Source organism: Phragmites australis, chromosome 1 (assembly GCF_958298935.1).
Source record: "Phragmites australis chromosome 1, lpPhrAust1.1, whole genome shotgun sequence".
NCBI lineage: Eukaryota > Viridiplantae > Streptophyta > Magnoliopsida > Poales > Poaceae > Phragmites > Phragmites australis.
In genome coordinates, this window is record NC_084921.1 from 46,850,634 (window position 1) to 46,871,767 (window position 21,134).

Genomic DNA, 21,134 nt, shown 5'->3' on the forward strand with positions numbered 1-21,134 from the left:
TACCTCATGGTTGAGTGTGGTTAACATTTTTTTACATATTCTCACCTCATTAAGATCGCCATTATAAATCGATCGGTAGAAAACATCATAAATTGGAACGTCATTATTAATCACAATCCAATATTTTGCATAAAACACCCTAACTTAAATCACGATTATTATTCGTGATCCTAATTTTTTGCAAAATAGCCCCTCTTTTGCACCTGATATCCTCCCCCCTTCTCTCTCTAGCTCATGGCTCCCCTTCCCGCCCACCGACGGCCGCCTCTTCGCGGCCAATGGACTCCGCTCCTCCTCCGACTCTCCCCTCCCCCTTTCCTGCCGGATCTCCCCTGCCAAGCCCCCTCCAGCTCCGTCTCCTACCGCTGCTATGTCCCTCCTCCTTCAGCTCCCCCCTGTCCGGTCACGTTCTCCAACCAGCCGGATCTTCGTACGCCTGCGGAGGCTACAATTTGAAGGAGGCTAACGCTACAGGATACATGAATTAGGAAATTGGTCATTATAAAGCTCAATTCGTAACATGGCCTAAATTCTAAATCTTACCACGAGGTTCTTTTTTTTTTTATGAACCTGGCCACGAGTTACTGCAACGCTGCAAAGGTCTGCATGACGAAGCATTTGGCATTATTTTGTTTTCAAAAAAGAAGCAATTGGCAGAAGGATTGTAATAAGCTGTGATTGCATGTCTTACCTGAAGATCCTTTTACGGCTGCAGTACCTTGAAGCCTGACAAGTTCATTCAACAGAGTTGTAGCCATTTGTAGTGACCTCGTCTAGACTCTGCAGAATAAGCAATGCATCTACATTTGTCGGAACCACAAAGAAAAAAATAATCCCAAGTTCTTGTTGTAAATAGAGATGGATCCTTTGAAGAATGCAATCGATATTAACTTTATTTAGGGTCTATTTGTTAGAGTTCTTATTAATTCAAATTCTCTGTGGAGAGTGATACTGTGGTTAAAGGTGATTCTTTAAAATAAACTATATGAAGGAAGTAATTCTGTGCGGGAAGTGAATCAGTGAAAGTTGCTTTTTTTAGCTCCGCAGCTTCTAGTTCATTTCAGATAATCACTTTCACGGATTTCACTTATAGAGCTAAAAGCTGAAAACTACTGTTTAGCAGAACTCCACTTAATTCCAGCCGAAAAAACTACTCTACAAACCCTGACAAATAGGCCCTTACTGTACTGAAGAACATATGATCAAAGATAAGCATCTGATGTAAGAACAAAATGCTCACAGCGCAGAGATTCTGATGATAGGAAATGGTAGCACACCTTTATCAACTTCATTAAAAAAATTAGACACCTAGGTCGAAAAACTTCGACTTTTTACAGGAAGGGGGCCTGATGTTGTACTGGAAGGCCCAGTTTGAAGGGTCCAAGCCGTCCAGGGGGCCTCAGTAAATTGATCAACACAACAAACCAGGGTGTTCTCTCGGCATTTACTGCTGAGAATGGGATCATAACTGAAAGGGCATGCAATAAAGTGAGAAAAGAAATTTACACACAAGAATCTCATGCATACGCAGAAGCAATAGCCCCATGATAAGGCTTTCTAAGGTACCCTGCTCAACAGCATGAGCAAACATTGATATTGAAAGTCAATTGCATTGCAGATATCTTTTTGGGGAAAAAGTTACACTTAACCTAAGAGCAAACACAATCATTTTAGTTTCGCATACATGCATGATAATACTTGGAGCACCCCATTTCCCCAAGTATACTTGACAGAGCAATGATGTATTACTCCAGCTGCCAAACCTAAAACATTCCATCATCATACGATATCGGCAGGTAGCGGAATAGCTTTATCATTCTGAAAAAGTATAAATCACTACAGTACGGTTTATACAATGACCAGGCACTATTGCTTCGTCTTTCGCGATGCAATCAGCAATGTGAATGTTCCCCGAAATATCAGTACATTCGTTAACTGCATATCTTTCAAATTGACACCAAATCTCAAATAGCACTCATGAAAACAATTTATATTTCACGAATAACATTTTGCAGCCAATTTAAAATGATCAATTATATTGCTGTACACCACAGGAAAACTCAACATTGCATGGCAAAATGTGGCAATAATAATCAGGCCTTCAAGGACCAAAACTACGAGCAAACATCTGGCATTCTGGCTAGTCCAATCTAAAACTGCACCCAAAAAAACCCAGCAAGAATAGGTTGACCCGGCACGGGGCTTACGAAATGTCAGCCCGGTGTCATGTAGCGCATCTAACATATCTACAAACAACATGACTACGCCTCAAATTTACAATGAATTACAATGGTTGGTATTTCTCATAGTATTGTTATTGTATTTACAGTGGTTCCATAGACCCACTCTTTAGCCTCTCCATTCGTGCTTGCAGCCCAGACAAGGCTCTCTCATCCATGGGCTGAATGTTACTTTGTTGTTGGGGTTCACCATCCAATCGTGAACCCCCATGGAGAATATTACCATTCATGCTGGCCTGTGGCCGAGCCTGAGCTCCATCGAAATGACCTACAGCTGCAGCTTGAATGCTTTTCATTCTTTCCCTAAGGGCATCCAATGTACCTGCTCAAATTCCACAAATCAGACGACGAAATAACAATGTTGATAACCATGTACATTTATACATGCAAGTTCACAGAGGCAGTGTAGGATGGGGACCTGAGGTTTGGTATCTATCACTCTGTTGGTCGGTAGAATGTAACCTAGTATCTGAGTCTCCTTGGATTCTGAAGGGCTGTGTCTCACCAATGGCGTCATCTTCATTAGAATCTGTTTTGCTACTTATTGATTTTGTGTGGACAGGAGAAGGCGCAAATTTTGGAGAGGGTATTGATGCTATTGGAGGTGGTGTGGATAATGGAAGACTAGTGGGTGTTCTTCCAGCTGCCGCATTTTTCTCCACCTGCTCATAAAAAAATATATAATTGATTGTATCTCAATCAAAGACATCAAAATAAGCTCAAACCCCTCCATGAGGGGGATTTTCGAACCTGAGCTAGTCCATCTCTGATATAGGTTCTAAATGCTTCACTTGCATTCTGAAGCTGAGCAAATATATCAACCTGAGAAAATGGTCTGGAATCAGACACTAAAACAGAGCAGACAATTTGGAATATGATAAAACTTTCGTGAAACATGTGGTAATATTGAACTAGACCACTAAAATTTGGAACACATTGTGCGGTCAATTAATTCAAGTTCAACAGAATTTCTTAAATCAACAACCATGTCCACAAAATTTTTTGGAATTCAATTGAAACACCAGGCAAGGCAATAAGTATTTCATTTGTCGGAGCTGACAAAGTATATATCAGATATTTTATATACCATGACATGGTACTTTTGGAAGAAATAATACCTTTGGGTACAGCTGGGTTATTCGGTACAGTTCATAAAGACCAATTGTACATGTTTGCTTGTCACCGATTTTCTTGAACACAGCAGCAAGCTCTTGCTTTTCATATCCAAAAGAAAGATGAAATAGCCCGTCAAATCATTGCATTGATTTGAATTAGTTCTTTCACAAACATGAACTAGTAACAAAGGAGGCGATGATTGCACCTTTAATTGTGCGTCAGCTGAGTGAGTAGATGGATTTGGACTGTTAGAAGCAGCATCACCCCAGTGGGCTGGTCCAGATGGCGTCAACATTCTAGCTGCTGCAAGGGTCTAGAACGACCCAAAAATGTTGCTTAGAGAAAAGGGATGCTGAAGATTATGACCCAACAGTTGCTTTTAGTTTAAGAGTAGGATTGCAAGTTCTACCTGAAGATTAAGATCAATATAGGCTAGAATTATCGGCTGAGGTTCAGCATCTATAGGAACCATTGAAAGGTGACCTTTTATTGCAGTCCCTCGAAGCTTGACAAGTTCATGCAACACAGTTTTGACCATTCTTAGTGGCTTATCATCAGCACCAGCCCTACAGAATACACAAATAATCAACATAAATATATAATTCAAAAAGAACAATTAACCACCAAATGTGTAAATACAAGAGGTAGGCACAGACCTTCTCCGTATCTCTTCCATTCCCAGTTCTTGTAAATAAATATGAATGCTCTGAAGAATGCGATCAAGGTCAACTTCATAAATTGTACTCTGAAGTACCTGAAAGATGAAATATATCCTGTCAGAAGTAATGCCCCATAGAGATCTAGGAAAGCAAATGACCACATACCTTTGTCAACTTAATTAAACATTTGACAACTAAGTCTGAAAACTTCTGATTTTTTACAGAAAGAGACTCCGATGGTGTAGGTGATGGCCATCTTGAAGGGTCTAAAGGCCTCAATAAATTAATTAGCACAACAAATGAGGATGTTCTCTCAGCATTATCCTGTTAAAAAAACAATCATTGAAGAAAGCACATGCATCAAAGCAAAAGACAGCATGAGAAAGAAATTTACAAACCAGGATTTTAAGCATTAAGACATTTAGTGCTTTGAGTAGTTGACTGCCATCATCCATAAGAGGAACCCTTTCATCTAAAAGCCAAAGTAGTAGCTCTGTGATAAGGTTATCTAGGGTACCCTCCTTCACAGCATGAGCAAGACGTTTGATCTGGAAAGTCTGCAAAAAATAACCAAGATTTTCTTGTAACAAGATTCACCCAAAGAAAAATTGAAGGTCTGGAAAGTCTGCAAAAATAACCAAGATTTTTTTGTAACAAGATTCACCCAAAGAAAAATTGAAGGTCAAACACAAACAAGTTAGCGAACCTGCATGAGCGTATTTAAAACATATTTGCAAGACCTTGAAGAAGCTCCAGATAAGCTGAAATTGAAGGTTTTGGGAACCTGAGTTTCATATCACAATAAGAGTTAGCAGAGTGAAAAATCACGTTAAAATGAAAGCAGAGTGAGATTAGGTGACACGAAGAAAACAATTAATACATACCATAACAGACAAGCATGAAACTAATCTGTCAGCTTCCTTGATGAGCTCTTCAAGCACCATGCTTTCCGGATCCGCCGCCTGGGTTAGTTCATGGCAGATGACTTTCATGCCTTCAACGGACTGCATAAACTAAAGGCACATCTCAGGCCAATGTTTAGGCTTCAATGGTGAATGTACAAATATAGTGAAACAACTAAGTTTTCAAATCTAGACGATCAACAGAGGGCCTCAACAAGAAAGGAAAAGGTGGGAGAAATCTGGGAAGCGAGCAACAGCATGACCTGCTCAGGCAACCCCAATGCAACAATATCTAGAGCTTCACGCCAATCTGCAGGACCAGTGGTTGCTGCTGCCATCTGTCTAGGTGCCATATGCCTATCCATATGAGCGTCACCATACCCAAAGTTTTCCCTATTGATAGACAAGCATACACAAGTAGAGTTATGCTACGAAATATGGAAGGATTATGAAGATCACAATAAGATAGCTGGAGCACCTCGAGATCATCGATCCTACCAATGACCGGGAAATCACTTCCCCACTTTGTTCTGCTACATCGGATCTGCATCCATCAAATGAAAGAATATGAATACCTATAAATTAGTGTACCCCTAGGAACACCTAATCAGCGATTAGACAGGCCCAAGTGGGCTAGGCGGAATGGTGTCGCCTAGGGCCTAGAGGTCTAGGCGTCTGCCTTGGGTCTGCTAAAATTAAAATGACATAACAAAGGAAAAATGTCCATCGCTTCAGGGAAAAGAAAATGACGTGATTCAGAAACATCAAAACAAAGAACATACCCATTCTCCCTCACTGAACGCCTCAAAGCTGCGCGAGCGTCACCAGGCCTTCCTTCTCTCCTCTTGTCCATTTCCCGAGCCTGACATCATACCATCGAACAACATATCATACATCCCTTGGTTGTACAATGTGATTTTTGTAATTTTGTACTAAACCTACTAAAATTATCTTATTGGATAATAGATTCTAACCTTCCATTTAAACCTATCATCGAGCATGCTTCTTTGAGCATCAGAAAGTTTTCCAACATATCGCCATACATCATCTCCTGTTTATCCAAATAGTTACTTGAGACTGTTGCAAATCAATAGCACAACATTTTGCTAAAAAGACATAAACCCTGCTAAATTGAGTACATGCAGTGATGGTGTAGGAGCATGCAAACATTTTCTTCTTGAACTGAATAAGAAAAGGAATATCTAATATCGCAACCAGGTTCGAGGTTTGATTGGGCAAGTACCAAAAGCAAGTCTACCTTCTACTAAAAAAAGGACAAAAGAGGTGGGGGCATACCAAGGTTCTTGTAGGCAGTAGCAAGTGTATTAAGAGCAGCTTTTCGGATCTCACCATCACGCTCTGCTGTCAATGCCGCAACAGATGGCAAGTTTTTCATCAAACCACTAACCTGCAAGAATTGAAACAAGCATCTCCTGTAAGCAAGCAAGAGCATCTAACTGGCAAATGGGAGAAGATGCAATCCAGACCTCAGTCCCATTATGGTCAATGAAGTAACCAATAATATCCACACACTCTATCCTTGTCCGGTTATTCTTGGAGCGGAGTCCCTCCAAAACATAGGGCAGTAGTTTGGGAAGAGAATAGATGTTGACCATTTGCATTATAAGCTCCCCCATTTTTTCCCTGACCTTTTCAATATTATGACCAGACTGCAATACAACAGCAGCTTGGTTATGAAAGGAAGCAGTATAACTGTATAACGACTATACAATATTTTAATGTATGCAATTTTGCACTAATCATTTTTTTTGTACAGCTAAAATATCCATAGTACCTTCTCCACAAGGCAGGGAAGAAAAATTGCAGCTTCAGCTTCCGTTAACATGTAAGACTGATCTTTTAGAAAATCAAAGAGCTCTGGAAGAAAGTCAAGCACCTACAAGTCAAAATAGTACAAAACACAGAAACTGATTAGGTTATAGTGCTTCAACAAAAGGAGATAAGGCCAACCTGATATATTAACAAATGTGCTATTTATTTACCTTCAACAAGCATGTTGTGTTAGATTCACAAAAGCGCAAGACAAACCACCTTAATAGTATGTCAAGAAGCTCGATCACTTCTTTCCCACTGGAAGGCAGCGCCTGCATAATTGGAATAGCAACACATTGTAAAAACGAAAATTCATATGATGGAGCTATGTTAATACAGAGATGAAGTTTCAAGATTGTGATCAATTTCCAACCTTCTGTAGCAATTCGATACCATCTATTTGCCTCTTAAAATCTGAATTCCATAATCGCAAGCTTACATCTTCTCGGAAATGTTTAAACAAATCAATCTGCAGATCAAATTTCAATAAACGGAAATCAACCGTTGTTCACACAGTAGTAAACTGTAAACCATACCACATGAACAAAAGGAGAGCACACCACTACGCATGGGTAGAAAAAATAAAATCCAGCTAGTGCGATCAGGAGCATGTCCAATTAAACATACCAAACATGCTGAAACCATATATTCCAATACGCTAAAGAACATTAGGAGATTTCTTATGGGATACATCACCATAGGAATGGCTGTGTTTCGTTGGCTACTTGGCTCACCAAACCTATCGCAACACTCCTTTACACAGGCTTGGGACCGGCTATGCTAAAACAGCATCAGGAAATAATTGCTACAAAAATAATTATCAGCAGGAGCACATGCATATTTCGGGAAAGAAAGAATATGTGCCCATAGAAATTAGCACAAAAGGGGTAAAGGGTTCCCAATAAAAGTGAACGAGTTGACCCACAACCAACACTAGGGAGATGAAACAGATGATATTTCTCTCTAACTTATACAAGTGTCAGGGCAAACAAAAAGCATTCAGTACCAAGGTTATTAAGTCGTAAAGTCGAGTCGCCACACTACCAACATCCCGACTAGTCGGGATTAGTCATGAGTAGTCGCGACTAGGAAAGGCAAGTCGGTCCCATAAGCTAACCAGCGCACTAGGGCTTCTTTTACTTACATGAAGCCCACAATGCAATAAATACTAGTACACGGCTCTCTCCCTCTCCTGTAGCAGTCAATCCCGTAGCGGCTCTCTCTCTCTCTCTCTCTCTCTCTCTCTCTCTCTCTCTCTCCCCAGCAGCGGAGCATCCATGGCGAGCCCTCCGTCCTCTCCCGGCGGGCGCTCCATCCGCCCTCGCATCCTCTCCTCCCGGCGCCCGCCCCTTCCCACCGCCACCCGCTCCTCCTCTCCCGGCGCCCACCCCTTCCCGCCGCCTGCCGCCGCCCGCACCTCCTGTCCTCCCGGCGCCCGCCCCTTCCCACCGCCTGCCGCTGCCCGCGCCTCCTCTCCTCCCGTCGCCCGCCTCTTCCCACCGCCCGTCGCCTGCCGCCGCCCGTGCCTCCTCTCCTATTGGCGCCCGCCTCTTCCCACCGCCCGTCACCTGCCGCCGCCAGCACCTCCTCTCCTCCCGGCGCCATCCAAGTCAAGTGTCTAGGCATGGGCGGCTAATCGTGATTAGTCGCCGATTAGTCGGCCGATTGGACGACTAGCTCAACAAGTCAAGTCGCCATCTCTAGTCGGTGCCCAGTAACTGACCGGACGACTAATACACGATTAGTCTACGATTAGTCATCGACTTAATAACAGTGTTCAGTACCACGCTTACTAGATTTCTCAAAAATTATTCGACACTTGTAACTGAATTGCCGGCCGGTTTGACCCCTGGGGCCCATATTAAAATCTAAATTTTGCAATGTCCACTCTATTTCATCTATGTTTCAATATTAAGTTCATCTCTGATGTTTTCTCATCTATTTCACGAAAATCATAACAAAATTTAAGACATTCAAATTACAACTCAAAAGATCACAGCCATAAAAAGAATTTTCAGCTTAGAATATGAAACATAGAAACGATTGTCACAAGGAACAAGTGCCAGCACAAAAAGCACTCAACAGAACACTCCGATAGAAATATATCAGGACGAAAATGCAGCAATCTTTAAGCAGTTCCCTTTTTCACAACACAAACCTTAAGTTCGTCAATCTGCTCCCGGCGTGGTTCTTCAAACTTGAATTTCCTTACCAAAACACGTCTCTCCCTCTCTTCCTGAACAATTAAGTACAAAGATATGAATCCAGTGCGTAATCTAGAGATGTCTCAGGACCAGGTGATTTCTAACCTTGTTTGAGTCCTTTATGTTAAATAGTGCCTGGGATTGTACAGAGTCTTGAGTAGAAATCATAGAAACAGATGCCCTTGTTGGAAGTCCTCTCTGATAGTGGGAATGACAGTTAGAACAAGGATACCATTTTCCACAACGACAAATAAAGCAAACATACTTACTTGAGATGCTGCTTTGCCAACATTAGACACACGATCATTTGGACCATGTTTGCTGTTCCTCGAACCTGCTTTTGATGGCAAGCTCATGCTTGCAGTCACCATCTTAATAGAATCAGTAAATCCTGTTAAATGAAGCAGCAATACCAAGTCAGCACAGAAATCTCTACATGAGTACAGAAAAGGACTACACTGTGGAGAAAGATTCCGCCACACACCTTCATGTACAGTGGTCAGTTTCAACCGCTCTGCTACAATGGCCATAGTAGGTGATGGCAAATCTTTCAAGTTCTTTGCAACCTACCCAAACAATATTCAGTCAAAGAGAAAAGGCACCAACATAAAATGGCAAGGTGGATAAAAAAGAATGTTGATTAAACTATACCACTTCTTGGCCACAAATCTTGAGAATTTCATTCATAAAGGACTCAGCTGCTTTGCGGACTTCAGAAGATTTATCCTTTTCAACAGAAGGGTAAAACCATCATTATGCTTCAAATGAATTACAGCATGGCTATATATACAGAGAACCCAATCGAATAATTAAGTTATTCGACTAATACCATCAAAGAAGATGCAGAGGGCTTCAATAAAGGCAAAACTTCAGATGGATCACTCATTTTTGAAACATGTTTAGACAACCAATCGAAAAGATCTTTTCGTCCTTCTGAACCAGTTTTCTGATCACCCAGAGTCACTATAATATACGGAACCATCTTATCAAGTTGAGCAGCAGCAACCCATAAATCTAGAGCAGTTAGCGTGCATTCTCGCATGTGCTTCTTATTGTCACCAAGACACTTCAGCGCATCTGCTAAAATACCCTTCATAACAAACAGTTTGTCAGATATTATAGCTGCAAAAAACATGGTGAAGTATAAAGATACAGTAGAGTTGGTTCCAAACCTTGCTTGATTTTTCAACAGAAGGGCCCATAGCAGATGCAAGACAACCAATAGTTGACAGGGTTGCCATCACTAAATTTTTGTTGCTGTCATAAAGACGGCCTCTGAGCGCGGTGAACAGGTCAACTGCAGTAGCAATATGGCCCAAACAATATGGCACAGGTTAGACGAATACAACTCAACAAAATGCATTTAACAGTTGCTTGAGATAGATACAAACAACAGACCTGTTCCTGTAGGCTGAATACGTTTATGGGCCTCTTCTACAATTTTGTTAACTGAATCTATGGACTCCAGGCGTACCTGTCATTTCACATTAGTATAAAATTGTAATAAAATGCTAGAAAACTTACTGGATAAATCAAATAAGTGTAGTCTCTGATACCTTCCAGTCTGGGCTCCCCAAATTTTTTAGTAAAGTAGGTGTTATCTTAGCACTAATGTCTTCACGAGGCAGCCCATCAGACGAGCCAGCAGATAAAGTAGATGCAGTATCCAAAGTTCTTACGGTTCTCTTCGGAGCAGCAGCAGCACCCTATTAATTGAACCAAACTGACATCAGTGAACATGAGTCACAAAGTGGACACATTTCCAAACAGTGACTGAGATACAGCATACCTCAAATGGATTCTTTTCATATTCAGCATCCAGAGCACTGAGAAGTGCTGGTTTCACATCACTTAAGAAACCTTTGATATCTGATGGAAGATTTAATTCAGAAAATATAATTGGTGCATTTATTAACATTTTGAAATCATAGAAGAACAAATAACCTGGTCCCACGAACTTATGCAGCATCCCAATTAGTTTTATAGTTGCATTTCTTGTTGCAGCAGCACTAGATTGCAGACCGATATCTTTGCAAAAATCAATCATGTCCTGGAACGATAAAGAAAACTAAGAACAAGAGTGTTGTAACTTTGAGAGTATGATCCAAATGTGCAGAGCAAAACACACCTTTAGCTTTAAATTGGAGATCCCAAAGTCCTCCACGGCAGAGACCATCCAGATAATACCCTCACTAAGGACCTTTGGATTCTTGTGCTCCTTCATTATTTTGTATAGCTACAAAAAAATTACATGCACAATTATGGTAGTTGCTTAGCATTGCCCAATCAGAAGCAAATGATAAGTAACCTATTCTTCATTGCAACATTCAAGATCATACCAGACTACTGTGCGTTCAGCTTGATGTTACTTGTAAAAACATTGAAGACAGTTGAAAAGATGTTTGACAGTTCATACACTGAAATTTATTGGTGCTAAGTTGGTAACACTTCCTAACGGAAGTAACTCCAAAAAAGGCAGCACCTTTTAAAAGAAAAAACTGCAATAGCGTAATGATACCGCTTACCCTGTCAAACACAAATCCCGGACCTACTGACTCACAAAAGGCAGTGAGACATTTCACTGCATGTGCTCGAGTTTTGATATCAGCAACCCTTTCACTTATGCCTGAGAGAAAATAGCATTTCAGGAAGTCAGAAAGTTTACTAAAATCAACATTCTAAAACTAAGATAGCAAAGGAGGGTTGTGGTAGGCTTGGCAGCCAATGTAAAAACCCAGCAATTCTTATTGAGATGAAACCCAAAATAAAATGTGTAAGATTGGAAATAAATAAAAACTGTGAGGTATGATCTGTCAACAGAGGCTAAATGTAACCACAGATAATGTACCATATATGCTATGCAGAAAATCTTAGAACCTCCACAAGGTTCCAAGAAGAAGCTGTATGCCTACATTAGCACTGAATTAGTTGCAGAAAATGGTAAGAATGCCTCCTATTCTCCTATAGCATAGTTGGATTCCAGAAATGAGCTCTAAGTACAAGTTTATTAAAACCAAATCCATAAATAGAATGTTATTATGAAAGGAGCACCATAAGCTGTTGATAATTATTTATTTAAAATGAAAATATACTGAAAATTTTCAGAAGTCCATCAAAATTCTCAGAGATTTTGCCTGTTGCCAACTTAGCTCAAAATTATTTCGTATAAAGCAACTTCACTCTCTCTAGCTATGTTGGCATATGGTGCAGTTAGGCAGTAAAAAGGAGTTTTATTTTATCATCTGAGGTGGGCGTTTAGCTTAGATTTTACACACAGATTTAGGGAAGCCTACAGAGACATAATAGAGACGCTCAGGCCTCATTTAAAGTGAGAAGCTAAAGCCCGTATCCAGTGAATTTGCCAAGACGTAAACTCATAGCCTGTGCTTATAAGCCCATTAGCATAAATTTAAGCTGGTCCAAGCACAAATTGATCTGAGATTAAACAAATTAACAAATACCAAAGCTTAAAGGAATATTTACACACATAGTGCACTACACTAATATAAACCTAGTACCAAGCACCCACTCTCGCACTGTGCTATAATGTTTGTTATTACATAATGATGCTTGATGCACAGTGCCACCAAGCTCAAAACTGTGCTATAATGTTTGTTATTACTTTTCTGAGTTGTTGACAAGTTGTCAAGCTTAGATCACACCAAACTTGATCGTATTTTCAAGTGCAAGCTGCCATGCATAGCAAAAGTACAAGGTAGAAGAAGAGGAGTTCATACCGAGAAGGCATAGAACCACACATCGCTTTGGAAATTTGTTTACAGTTGAAGCAATGTAGGTGATGACCTCTATAACTTGCTGTTGTACCTGTTTCATTCAAAATTGTGTATCACATGTTTTCCATAATGAAGGGCTTTGTCACTCAAGGGAAAATAATTAGTAAGCAGTAAGTACCTGCACATTCTTTTCACTCCATCCAGGCACAGCACATAACAAACGAATCAGAAGTTCAGCAGACTTATCAAGTTCTGTAAGACTTTCCACCTCCTGCTTGAGCATGCCAATAGCTGCCAAACAGAGCAATATTACAGCCAGATTGTGGAAGATAGAAGCTCTAAAGCTTCTTTTGTTTGCAGCAAAAAAGAAAGAAATAGAAATGATAATAAGATCAAACTGCATTATGACAAGATTTCCTCATTTGAGTATAGCACACCAGAAGACGAGATGCAAAAGAAAAGGTAACAAATTCAAAGCTTATCGTTCCAAAACAAATAAAATAAACAATAACAAAGGCAACAAAGCATTGTTGGTAACCTTCAAGTCGCTCTTTCCAGACAGCACTCTTTAATTGTGAAATAGTCTCGGCTTTCACAATAGAACTTAGCCTCTGTTCTATTTCTTCCAAGCTCATCTCCCCTGGCTGCAACAAATCAAACAATAAGCATGACACATGAGTTTCCACAAACTACATACAATCCTCAGTTACGATTTCATTCACTCCTTGAGGAAAAAAGCATCCAATAGTAATTAAACATCAGCACATAATGGGAAAAAGCTCATTTACAAATTCCATTGTGTCAGTATCTTTTGGCGGTTGGGCCAAAATATTCAAAAACTTCAAACATGTCAGCTTATAAGCACCAGTGTACTTTACTATACATTGTCGACTATTTACAAATTTTCTAGAAAAGTTATGGCACAGAATAGTTCTAAATTACCAACTACATTTCCGTACAGACTAAATCCATAATAATGCATATCATGAAGGGCTTGGCTCATAACAAGGAAATGTTCCAATTCCAAACAAATCACCTCAACATCTTCAATCACAGGAGCAGCAGAAGCCTTTGACTGTGCACCACCGACTATCTTTTTTGCAGCAGTGGATTTTGCTGGTCCAGATTTCTTAGTAGCAGCCTGTAAACAAGAAAAACAAACCCACCACATATGAACACATTCGACAAATTAGAGGACTAGAAACTTAAACATGGTATCCACATCCACAAAAAAAAAAAAACTAACCATCGCCTGTACAGGCCTCTTTCCACTAAGCATGCTTGCAGCAGATCTTTTCATCGACAGGTTATCTGTAACCTATAAAATACAGAGTAATCATGGTTCATTTGTCAATCAATTTATCAACAGAATTGGTCATGAACAGGTATTGCTTCCACATTCGTGTTTGGACTGGTTATATGGAAATATATTAATTTTACTTTTTTTACTGTCATTTTCATCCAAAAAGTAATGGTCAAAGTTGCATATTACAGACCAAGTATTACAACAAACAAAGCTGATAACAACTAGCAAATGTTAAGCTTCATTTTGAGACAAAGGCCAACAGGTTCAAAAGCACTCCTGTTTCTCTACTTTTGCCCATAGCAACACCTGAAACCATCTAACCATAATTTTTTAATATTCTAACAAGATTTCACGTAGCAGTACAGGAACTGCAAACAGGCACTTAGAGAGGAAGATCGTAGTATCTTGTTATAATCGTGAAATCAGAAGATAAAAGAAGGTACCCCACGAGCAGATGAGGCAGTTCCTGGATTTGAGGCTGGTACTGAAAAAGCACAGTTTGTAAAGAGATTAGTACAAAACATAGATATGAGTACCATCTGAAAACAAGTAAAAATACAAAAGTAACCACGACTCTAACCTGTCGCTGAACTCAAAACAGGATCATTGGCAGAACCAATCATATCTGACAGTTTCTTTTTCCTCACATCATCTAATTTCTCCAGGGATCGTTCCAAGGGTTTCATGCCAACCATCTATACAGACAGTTGAAGTAAGCACCAATTGCAGATTTAAAGTTAAATTTTGATATAAGTAAATGAAGTTAAAAGAAAGATGTGGTCCCAAGAAGGAAACCTTAGCTATTGCAGTCAAAGCAGCAAATGAAGCATCTCGTACTTCCGGGGTGCCATCATTCAAGCACTAAAGATTGAAATACAGATTAGCTCAGATGCATAACAGTGAGTACAACAAAGAGAAATCTTTGAGTAATTAAGAAAAGGTGATTATTCACCTCCATGCAGATAGGAACATAATCCTTGTGCAACTTAAGAACAGTTGCCTTATTGCTTGTTTCAATACAAAATGTGACCCAGTTTAATGTTAAGGATCGAATAAGGGGTACTTTGTTTTTTACAGCCACCCGAACATCTGCAACAACAGAACAAACAATTCTCGTATTCAGATTTTGGGGCCAGATACAATGTTAATGTCTTGGGATTTGAAAATAAGTTTGTGCATATTTCTGGGCAAATTTTACTAGCATTCCATTGCTATTACCTATCAAATAAATGATCGAAATTTAGCTTACACAGGGTCAGCATGCAATTTCATCATTCATTGACAATTGTAAATTAATTTGGATTAGGACCTGCCTTGACACTCTTATACTAACTATAGAACCTCAAAGTTCAAGGACCCAAGTGAAAAGAAAAAATATATACAGGATAAATTTGTGGTGCAGTTTACTCAAAAACAAATATTCTGCCAATTACAAACTGGTATACTACAGAATAAACAAAAATACCACCACTTCGAGACTGATGACTAGCCATCAAAATATCGAAAAGAATGTTACGGACACCAACAAGAAAATATAGCTTTCACCAAAAAGTTACAAACCTTCGATCACATCAATAAGTGTAAAACAGCCAGACTTATGCATCGCTTGAAGCGTTTGAGACAGTGCTTCTGTCATAGTCGGCTTTTTTTCTTTTAGTTTGTCCTGTTTAAGAAAATCAGGACAGAACAAAAAATGTCAAGCTTCCTTAACTGGAATTTAAGTCAGCACAGAATACAAATTTCTTCAATTAACAAGATATAAGTATCAAACATCCTTGGTGCCCCTGCCAAAGCCTCTTACATATAAAAAGATAATGGCTAAGAGAGTACAGTATTCAATCGTATCACAATTCATAAAGCAGTGGAAATCATTTAACAAACTTAAAGGCAGGCACAATTTGAATTACCAATTGAAAGAGAATAATATGCAAAACTACCTATTTTACTACACAGACTAACACTTAAAACTAAAGTTGAATATATCATAAATAATTATATCACAAAGAAATTGTAACACACATTTGCGGACACCCACGCCATCATAAAGTACAATAATACAAGAACTGGTACACACAGACATCAAGGGGCTTGTGCAAAACAAAGTTTATTCATAGTTTCAAACGGATCATATATACTACCTCCGTTCTCAAATAGATGTCGTCCCTAGAATGCGTGCAGTCAAACTTTAGAAACTTTGACCACTAATATACACAAAACTATTAGGATTTGGTACATGAAAATGACAGTAATAAATTTGTCATGAAAAATACTTTGACATCATTTAATTTTTATCAACTTTTACCAAGAGATAATTATCAAAAGTAATGGTCAAACGTGCTTGTTGGAGACCGTGTCGATGTCATAAATGACAAGTAAAAGAGAGCGGAGGTAGTACACAAGCAAGCTTAACAACACTGGTCAGTTAACAGAAGTGATCATTCTGTGGTTAAAACGTAAGCACAACGGAAAACGCAAATTATGGTTATTCAGAAAAGGTATGATTCTACTTACAAGTAAAACAGGAAGAAGCATCCGTGAATTTCCAGAAAAATGGGTTCTTAAACCACTAGCTAGATTCCCTATTGCTTGTGTAGCTTCCACCGAAACGGCCAAATTGACATCTGTTACAAGCTGCAGTTGCAAAAAATGTACCATAAGCAAGTAAACAAGAATCTACAAATTTGACCCCACAATTAATTAGAAGACATTCAAAAAGACATAATACAAACTCCAAAGAAGGTAGCTGAAAATTTGGACGGATGAGATGTCACGAGGAATTAAAAGCCACGAAAACACAGGCGCGTGCAGTATCTCAAAGACTTAACCTTCTTAAGCGTCCGAGAAACTTCATGAAAATCACCGGGAGCAATTTTTTTTGTTGAAGCAAGCTTAGTCAGCTCCGCCACAGCATCCCTTCTTTCAGACCATTTACTTGCTTTCTGGCATCAAATAGGCCATATGGCACCAAAAACCGAAATAATTATGACAACTTTTCATATGATGGTATGGCTAACAGTGTGCATATGCAAGACAAACAACATACCACACCATCCCAAAATCCAGACTTTTCTAGTGGAGTTAAAACGTCTACAGGATCAACCAGGTCATATTCATCGATCTCCATAGGGGCTGAAAGTATAGTTGTGTAAGCATTCAAGTGTCAACAACATAAATGAAAATAATAGCAAAAATGATCCTCGAAAAAAACGCACCATCTACTGCTGCCTCCTCAGATGTGCTAGCAACTGTTGTCTCTGGCACAGCTTCCTCCTCAAGCTCCTTTTCTTGTTCGGATCTAGTAAATAATGTTAAATAACCAGTTTCAATGCACCATCGACCAAGTCAAAGAGACATATTTATGTGAATTGTGTTGACACTGTGACAAACAAGATTGTCCTACAGATCTATAGTAGCTCAACAACATAAGCCAAAACAAAAGAAAAACGATAACATTTCTTATGGTCTGTATGTCACGTAAATATAGAAGCAGCAAATACAACAATCAAAACATTTCTTAGGGCCCAAAAACTAGCATATTTCACACCACTCCAAGCGAACACTCAGAAGTAGTCAAGCGGATTTTAAACACGCTGTGGTTGTTCCACAAAGATTCAACTATACTATGATAGTTCACTCTCAATCAGCACCACTCCTCAACTAACATAGGGCAAAATCTACAAACAGGAACATTTTTTTATGGGATGGACAAATATTTAATTGCTAACTCTGTAAATTGAAAATCCCTCATCAAGGTGTTATTTAGTTTAAGTAAATAGATGGCAGTGAACTAATGCAATAGAATCATATATGAAAATCTTACATTACATAAACAACCATTATGTAGAAAGCATATAACGAGATGGGTTATTAACCCATAAACTTCGGGACATCTGCTTATATGGTACCTGATAGGTACTGGTGGATTGGTGGAAGATAATGGCGCCAGTAACCCTCGTCACCAAAAGGGCTTCTCCCTGTGGCAAGTGGCTCTGACCATGCCGGCCTCTATTAAACTTGATCTATTATTTGCTTAATGGCAACCGATAGCTATCTCTTTTATAGAGATGGCTTCACTTGGCTACCAAGAAATATTTTCTAACCTACTGAAACTAATCTATCTATTCCCTAATAAACCAATCTAACTTAAGGGCTAAGTAACTAAACTATCTAATAGCTAAACTTCAAGCTCCTTTCTTCATGGAAGTCTTCATCATTGCAGCTTGGAACATTTGGAAACAAAGAAATGGTTATATCTTTCATCAAATCAGACCTTCTTTGCAAGGCTAGAGCATTGGCTTTAAAGACAAGGTCCTTCTTCAATTGCACATGATGAATTCCTCTCTTGATCTTCACCTCTCCACTTTGCTTAGTTCAGTTGTATAGACCCCTCTTTTCCTTTGGCCTCCTTGGCCCCTTACAGGGTTCTTCGGTTTTGTACAGCTCTTTTACCTATTCCTGTTTGCCCTTTTATATATTAATATTTTTACCACAGTAGGGGCTTCCCCTACTGTATTCCCCCTCAAAAAAAGATAAACTATCTAATATGTATAGAAAGGACTGATGTGTTGCTACAGTAACCTTTCCTTGGACATTTAAAACGGTCCGTGCAGAATCATACTAGCAAAATTTATTTAAAGAAAAAAAAAGAGCACCTTATCTTGCGAGTTGGCTTAGCCATTCCCGAGACATTTGCTAACTCAGCTTCCAACTCTTTTTTCTACAAACAGAAGGAAGCTTGGTTATGATATAGACTGATAGTATATATGATAATTGCACATGTTACAACTTTTAAGAATAACCCACCATTGTATCTCTCATCTTCTCAAATAAAATTGCCTTTACAGGCTCTTTTCCAATCCACCGACAAAGCTCAAGTGTCAAACCCTTAGAAGAAGCCCTGACATTCTGGTCTGGATGATCAAACAACTCAGGAAGCATCTTCAGAATTTTTTTAGGTGGCACTACCTTAGCTCCGAATTCACTGGTAGGAGGAAAGATGTTGGTTGAGGTCGATCAAATTTTGTCACGTCAGGAAGTCAAAGAACCAACTAGGAACTTACCTAAGGGCTTGAAACATCACATCAATAGCAGGTACAACTGCTTTAGCCACTTTGTTCTTCACTGCCTTCTCCATAGCTTCCTGATAGCACAACCATATGAAAATTGATTGAGCATGTTATCAGGCTGTACATGATATTTACAGGAGGGAACATGCAGAGAAGAAGATGAAATCTTTAGATGGGTTGAGTAAGCAAATAAAAAAACAAGTATGAAAAGCTGCAAAGAATTGGGTGGGCAGAGCTCAAACAAATGATGAGAAACAAATATATTAAAGTATGAATAAGGATAGGAATTAAAACCTATGTAAAACAGTTGCCATCAGTCATCACCTCAATCGATTTTCTCAAATGAAATGGACAAGTATTTACCAGTAATGCAAGATACTTGCGATAATTATTAGCAAATAATTGAAAGAGTATAACAGCTAAACCGTTGTCAATGATAACCATCAGCATGTAGCATACTTTTGCAGGATGTCCATTACCACAGTGAAACTCTAAGGGCAAAGAAGAAAAATTGTTGTTTCATGCTCCAGGCATTTCTTCATGCAATAATGAGTAGCAAGAGGCAAAGTGCCAATTTGACCCACTATTTGATAGTAAGTGGTAAGGAAAATAGGCTGCTGAGAAGAGCGAGGCACTAAATCCTATATCCTAGGCTTAGTCTTTGTAACAATGTTGAATAGTTGATGCATTGGCTTTAATGTCCGCATTCTGCAGCTACACTGAACAATACACGTACATAATCTCTGGCATATGTTGTGAAAACCATGTGAATAAACAGTATTATGTGCTAATAATGTATAACCACGTATCACAGCAAAGCTCACGACCGAAACAATCAGGGGTTGCAGTCCAACTTACAAGGAAGACCTCAGCCGCTTCCAGCTCCAGCCACAAGAGGAATGCAGCTTGAGCCTTCTCAACAGTCTTTGGTCTGCCAGTGAGGCACTTGGCCACGATTGCATCACAAACCTCCTTCGCATATCTGGGAGAAACCAATTACATAAATCGTTGCAAATGCAAAACAATCAGAAGCACAACGTGCAATGGCATAGCATCTGAAGGGACACACACCTGGACGCGTCGGCATCAGCCGCTCGCTGGAACGCGAGCAGGGCATCCAATGCTTTCTCCTGCACCGGCGCATTCGAGTCCGCAACCGTCTTCTTAAACAACGGCCCTAACATCCACCACAGAAAAGAAAAAAACGCTGCCCATCAGATCTAGCACTGAAAAAAAATCCTCAGAAATCTCCAAACGGAACCGCACGAATCGAGCACGGCGCAGATCCGAGCGCGCAATGGGGCGGATCGGGGGGGCGCAGGGAGCTTATCTCACCGAACTCGCGGAGGCGGGCGTCCTTGGGGTCGGTGATGGAGTCACAGAGGGCGGCGAGGTCGATGTTGGCGTCGTTCCGCACCTTCCAGTTCTTATGCTGCAGCCGCTCGTCCCAAGGCAGCTTCTTCGCCTCCTTGAGGAGCTTCTCGTCCTCCGTCGACATGACCGGCCGCCGCCGCGGGCCGGCTCCGCCGAACGACGGGACGATACAACCTCACGCGTTCAACAGCGGCCGCCACTCCCGAACCGATGCGGCCGCCTAGGGTTTCGAATTCGGACGGCAGCGTTCGTCGGGAGTTTGGATCGGAGGGGGGGGGGGGGGCGGCGAGAGTGAAAGACGAGGGGAGATAAAATATATTTTTCGGGGGCTAACGAAATATGGATGGAGTTTGGAGTTGCGTCAGGTCAGGAGCGCAGCGTCACCTTTTGCCCGTTCGGGCTCCCACGGGGGAGGAACCGGTAGGTTCCCGGTCGGGGTCGGGGCCTAGGCGTACAGGGAAGCTTTACCCTTACAGTCACTTTCCGGTGGGTCAGACGGCGGGGTCCATGCGCCGGTGCGTGGGTTCGCAACGGGGCGTAGTGGGACGGTGTCGGTCCGGCCGGGGGTTTTTCAAATATTTTGAATTTCGGGGAAGACGGGATGGACTTAGAGGCCACGTGTACGGACGATATTAACTGCATACTTTTCTGAAGGTGTTGGATTACACGTTCACATATTTACTTTCTCCAATTATAAATA

At 40.3% G+C, this 21,134-nt stretch overlaps 1 protein-coding gene across 1 annotated transcript; it reads right to left on the reverse strand.

Moving 5' to 3' along the window:
- Positions 1-1,951: 1,951 nt before the first annotated feature.
- On the reverse strand, positions 1,952-20,778 carry LOC133923118 (protein MOR1-like). Its single transcript, XM_062368565.1, has 53 exons — positions 20,396-20,778; positions 20,132-20,237; positions 19,919-20,042; positions 19,055-19,134; positions 18,798-18,975; positions 18,647-18,711; positions 17,207-17,289; positions 17,038-17,123; positions 16,820-16,933; positions 16,506-16,625; positions 15,555-15,657; positions 14,947-15,083; positions 14,790-14,855; positions 14,575-14,689; positions 14,438-14,478; positions 13,935-14,006; positions 13,725-13,829; positions 13,227-13,332; positions 12,867-12,979; positions 12,692-12,779; positions 11,480-11,580; positions 11,083-11,190; positions 10,899-11,004; positions 10,744-10,823; positions 10,511-10,660; positions 10,353-10,428; positions 10,127-10,251; positions 9,784-10,044; positions 9,606-9,680; positions 9,439-9,520; positions 9,224-9,345; positions 9,060-9,152; positions 8,909-8,986; positions 7,124-7,219; positions 6,921-7,022; positions 6,713-6,814; positions 6,405-6,587; positions 6,214-6,325; positions 5,892-5,968; positions 5,700-5,779; positions 5,396-5,461; positions 5,181-5,310; positions 4,900-5,019; positions 4,722-4,799; positions 4,414-4,572; positions 4,181-4,339; positions 4,013-4,110; positions 3,766-3,922; positions 3,562-3,669; positions 3,359-3,454; positions 2,991-3,062; positions 2,659-2,902; positions 1,952-2,562 (listed from the first exon to the last, which is right to left on the reverse strand). Exons 1-53 carry the CDS (start codon positions 20,556-20,558, stop codon positions 2,324-2,326), a joined length of 6,000 nt encoding a protein of 1,999 aa, XP_062224549.1. The 5' UTR covers positions 20,559-20,778; the 3' UTR covers positions 1,952-2,323.
- Between the last annotated feature and the right edge of the window lie 356 nt (positions 20,779-21,134).